The sequence below is a fragment of the Hyla sarda genome, chromosome 2 (genome assembly GCF_029499605.1).
Source record: "Hyla sarda isolate aHylSar1 chromosome 2, aHylSar1.hap1, whole genome shotgun sequence".
In the NCBI taxonomy this organism is placed as follows: domain Eukaryota; kingdom Metazoa; phylum Chordata; class Amphibia; order Anura; family Hylidae; genus Hyla; species Hyla sarda.
The window spans coordinates 24,788,210-24,793,522 of NC_079190.1; the positions used below are offsets into that span (position 1 = coordinate 24,788,210).

General features: G+C 45.2%; 1 protein-coding gene across 1 annotated transcript; it reads right to left on the bottom strand.

Annotated features, from left to right (window-relative positions):
• Window positions 1-4,308: 4,308 nt before the first annotated feature.
• On the bottom strand, window positions 4,309-5,046 carry LOC130357345 (DNA damage-regulated autophagy modulator protein 1-like). Its single transcript, XM_056560032.1, has one exon. The coding sequence runs from the start codon at window positions 5,044-5,046 to the stop codon at window positions 4,309-4,311; it is 738 nt and encodes a 245-aa protein (XP_056416007.1).
• Window positions 5,047-5,313: the final 267 nt, after the last annotated feature.

A 5,313-nucleotide genomic window follows, 5' to 3' on the forward strand; every position in this document is an offset into this window, starting at 1 on the left:
TATTATCGGTCATCTTCTGCTCTGGTCTGCTCGATCGCAGACCAGAGCAGAAGACCCCGGGAGACAGCCGGAGCTAGGTAAGGGGACCTCCGGCTGTCATGCTGGATGATCGGATCGCCGTGGATCACCCAATCAAAGTGCCGCAATGCTGCAGATGCCCTGATCTGTATTGATCACGGCATCGGAGACGTTAATGGCGGACATCCGCGCGTACGGAACCAGCCGTGTATGACGCGAGCACCCTTCCGATGCTCGCGGTCATACACAGGACGTAAATGTATGTCCTGGTGCGGGCAATCCCGCCAAACCAGGACGTACATTTACGTCCGTGGTCGTTAAGGGGTTAATGAAAATTGGTCAAACACCTGAGGGGTATAGTTTCCAAAATTGGGTCACATGTGGGTATTTATTTTTTTTGCGTTTATGTCAGAACCGCGGTAAAATCACCAATTTAGGCCTCAAATGTACATGGTGCGCTCTCACTCCTGAACCTTGTTGTGCTCCCGCAGAGCATTTTACTCCCCACATATGGGGTATTTCCATACTCAGGAGAAATTGTGTTACAAATTTTGGGGGTCTTTTCTTTCTTTTACCGCTTGTGAAAATAAAAAGTATGGGGCAACCCCAGCATTTTAGTGTAAACATTTTAATCTTTTTACACTAACATGCTGGTGTAGCACCCAACTTTTCCTTTTCATAAGGGGTAAAAGGAGAAAAAGCCCCCAAAAATTTGTAGTGCAATTTCTCCCGAGTACGGAAATACCCCATATGTGGCCCTAAACTGTTTCCTTGAAATACAACAGGGCTCCGAAGTGAGAGAGCGCCATTCGCATTTGAGGACTAAATTAGGGATTGCATAGGGGTGGACATAAGGGTATTCTTCGCCAGTGATTCCCAAACAGGGTGCCTCCAGCTGTAGCTAAACTCCCAGCATGCCTGGACAGTCAGTGGCTGTCCAGAAATGCTGGGAGTTTTTGTTTTGCAACAGCTGGAGGCTCCGTTTTTCAAACACTGCTGTACAATATGTTTTTCATTTTTATTGTGGGGGACAGTGTAAAGGGGTGTATATGTAGTGTTTTACCCTTTCTATTGTGTCAGTGTTTTCAGGGTACATTCGCACTGGCGTGTTACGATGAGTTTCCCACTAGGAGTTTGGGCTGCGGCAAAAAATTTGCCGCAGCCCAAACTTGAAGCAGGAAACTTACTGTAAACCTGCCTGTGTGAATGTACCCTGTACATTCACATGGGGGGGGCAAACCTCCAGCTGTTTCAAAACTACAACTCTCAGCATGCACTGACTGACTGTGCATGCTGGGAGTTGTACTTTTGCAACAGCTGGAGGCACACTGGTTGGAAAACCTTCAGTTAGGTTCTGTTACCTAACGCAGTATTTTCCAACCAGTGTGCCTCCAGCTGTTGCAAAACTACAACTCCCAGCATGTACTGATCACCGAAGGGCATGCTGGGAGATGTAGTTATGCAACAGCTGGAAGTACGCAACTACAACTCCCAGCATGCCAAGACAGCTGTTTGCTGTTTGGGCATGCTGGGATTTGCAGTTTTGCAATATCTGGAGGGCTACAGTTTATAGACCACTGCACTGTGATCTCCAAATCGTGGACCTCCAGATGTTGCAAAATTACAAATCCCAGCATGCCCAGACAGCAAACAGCTGTTTGGGCATGCTAAGAGTTGTAGTTTTGCAAGATCTGGAGGGATACAGTTTAGCGACCACTGTATAGTGGTCTCAGACTGTAGCCCTCCAGATGTTGCTAGGCAACTTACCAACTTCCGTAGGATCCAGGGAGCCATCCTATTCTGCTGCACGACATCGCCGCCAGCCGATCACCATCGCTCGCAGCCTCCGGATGGGTAAATGGATCTTCTGCCCCCGGTCCTTTGTCGGTTCCCCATTCTGCCCAGCCTATTGTGGGTGGGCAGAACGGGGAAAACGAAAGTTAACCCCCCCCCCGCCTCCGATCTGCTATTGGTGGTCGCATCTAGACCACCAATAGCAGGGATAAGAGGGGTGGCACCCCTGCCACCTCACTCCTATCCCTTCAGGGGGATCGTGGGTGTCTTAGACAACCACGATCCCCCTTATATTCCGGGTCGCCTGGGTCACTATAGACCTGAATGAATCGGAATTGGCGCAAATCGCAAGTGTGAATTAATTAGCGATTTGCGCCGATCACCAACATGGGGGGATCTGATGACCCCCCTGGGCATTTGCGTAGGGTGCCTGCTGCTCGATATCAGCAGGCACCCCGGTCCCGCCCGGTGCAAGGCGGGGAAAGAAATTCCCACGGGTGTATGGATATGCCCTGGGTCCTTAAGGGATTAAACCTAATTTACATTTCAACCCATGATGGTGTCTTGCTAAGCAGACCACATTATAAAAGTGCTGAACCCTGTGATGTAGAACTGGCGGACTATCTGATGTGTATACTGGACTATCTGATGTGTATACTGGACTATCTGATGTGTATACTGGACTATCTGATGTGTATATTGGACTATCTGATGTGTGTACTGGACTATCTGATGTGTGTACTGGACTATCTGATGTGTATACTGGACTATCTGATGTGTATACTGGACTATCTGATGTGTGTACTGGACTATCTGATGTGTGTACTGGACTATCTGATGTGTGTAATGGACTATCTGATGTGTATACTGGACTATCTGATGTGTATACTGGACTATCTGATGTGTATACTGGACTATCTGATGTGTATACTGGACTATCTGATGTGTATACTGGACTATCTGATGTGTGTACTGGACTATCTGATGTGTGTACTGGACTATCTGATGTGTGTACTGGACTATCTGATGTGTGTACTGGACTATCTGCTGTGTGTACTGGACTATCTGATGTGTATACTGGACTATCTGATGTGTATACTGGACTATCTGATGTGTATACTGGACTATCTGATGTGTATACTGGACTATCTGATGTGTATACTGGACTATCTGATGTGTATACTGGACTATCTGATGTGTGTACTGGACTATCTGATGTGTGTACTGGACTATCTGATGTGTATACTGGACTATCTGATGTGTATACTGGACTATCTGATGTGTATACTGGACTATCTGATGTGTATACTGGACTATCTGATGTGTATACTGGACTATCTGATGTGTATACTGGACTATCTGATGTGTATACTGGGCTATCTGATGTGTATACTGGACTATCTGATGTGTATACTGGACTATCTGATGTGTGTACTGGACTATCTGATGTGTATATTGGACTATCTGATGTGTATATTGGACTATCTGATGTGTATACTGGACTATCTGATGTGTGTACTGGACTATCTGATGTGTATACTGGACTATCTGATGTGTATACTGGACTATCTGATGTGTATACTGGACTATCTGATGTGTATACTGGACTATCTGATGTGTATACTGGACTATCTGATGTGTATACTGGGCTATCTGATGTGTATACTGGACTATCTGATGTGTATACTGGACTATCTGATGTGTATTCTGGACTATCTGATGTGTATACTGGACTATCTGATGTGTATACTGGACTATCTGATGTGTATACTGGACTATCTGATGTGTATACTGGACTATCTGATGTGTATACTGGACTATCTGATGTGTATACTGGACTATCTGATGTGTATACTGGACTATCTGATGTGTATACTGGGCTATCTGATGTGTATACTGGACTATCTGATGTGTATACTGGACTATCTGATGTGTATACTGGACTATCTGATGTGTATATTGGACTATCTGATGTGTATACTGGACTATCTGATGTGTATACTGGACTATCTGATGTGTATACTGGACTATCTGATGTGTATACTGGGCTATCTGATGTGTATACTGGACTATCTGATGTGTATACTGGACTATCTGATGTGTATACTGGACTATCTGATGTGTATACTGGACTATCTGATGTGTATACTGGACTATCTGATGTGTATACTGGACTATCTGATGTGTATACTGGACTATCTGATGTGTATACTGGACTATCTGATGTGTATACTGGACTATCTGATGTGTATACTGGACTATCTGATGTGTATACTGGACTATCTGATGTGTATACTGGACTATCTGATGTGTATACTGGACTATCTGATGTGTATACTGGACTATCTGATGTGTATACTGGCTTTCTGACTCTGTCCCAATGGCAGGTGTTAAGAGAAGGATGAGACATGTTTTTTTATTTATATATTTATTAAGAATAATACACAGGATAAATGTCCGTCCTCGGCTCCCGGCTGTAGTCATAGGCCTCAGTCTTCACTGTTCTACAGGATGGTTCTGTTCCGGGTCCGGTATCTTGGTCCTCAGGCTGACGTTAATGTCATTTCTGGAAATCTTTACTGACAAATGCTGTAAATCTGTATAGTGGGTCACATGGTATAAGGTGACGCCGCAGAATCCCAGGTATTCAGCCACCATGACGGGGACATACATAATCTCCTCGCAGTGTCCGGTGCACAGATCCGTATAGAAGGAGACCTGACCGACACTGAAGAGCAGCAGCACCACAGAAGTCACTAAGGTGGAGGCCAGCCTTATATGGCAAACAATCCGGCTGCTGTATGACCTTTTGTATAGGAATCCAGCTTGGCACACATTATATATGGCTCCACAAATAAATGCCATACCTGAGCTGATCCTGTGTATTGTAGGATTGTTCCCCATAGTAAATACGGCATTCAGGGCTGTTCCTATGCACATGATGCATCCTAAGGTAAACAAGATCTTCTGGTAAATCCTAAAATGCTTCGCAGATGGTTCAGAGCGCAGGAACATAAATCGGTGCTGCAGGTAGGTGACGGCAACTCCTATGATGGGTGCACCAAAGAACACAACCTTATATATTATCCACTCAGGATATCCTACAGCCGTGTCACTGATAAACGGCTGTCTGCTATGTCCTAGGGCGATGGTCAAGGTGACAAGAGTGCTGAGGCCCAAAAGGTTCCATGTGACCCAAAGGATAGGCAAGAACCCTAATCCCTGGATCTCCATGGCACAAAGAAACAACAAAAATCGCTGAGATAAAGGAAAGATTCGCTAAGCAAAAGCCGCTGTCTCTGTCCAACTCTCTCTGTGTAATCAGATTGTCAGGCGGGGTTTTCTATAGGCTCGGAACTCGATGATGTCACATCTGTGATGTCATTCTTTGGTTCATCTCGGTAACACCATCATGCTGCATACTGATTGGTCCTCAGTGTTGTAGATCTTTATGCAGAGAATCCTGGCATCACATTTGCTGATATTTAGTGTTTCCACAGT

What these genes read in the sequence shown, in the direction of transcription:
- LOC130357345 (XM_056560032.1), bottom strand. Translation starts at nt 5,046, where the DNA reads ATGGAGATCCAGGGATTAGGGTTCTTGCCTATCCTTTGGGTCACATGG.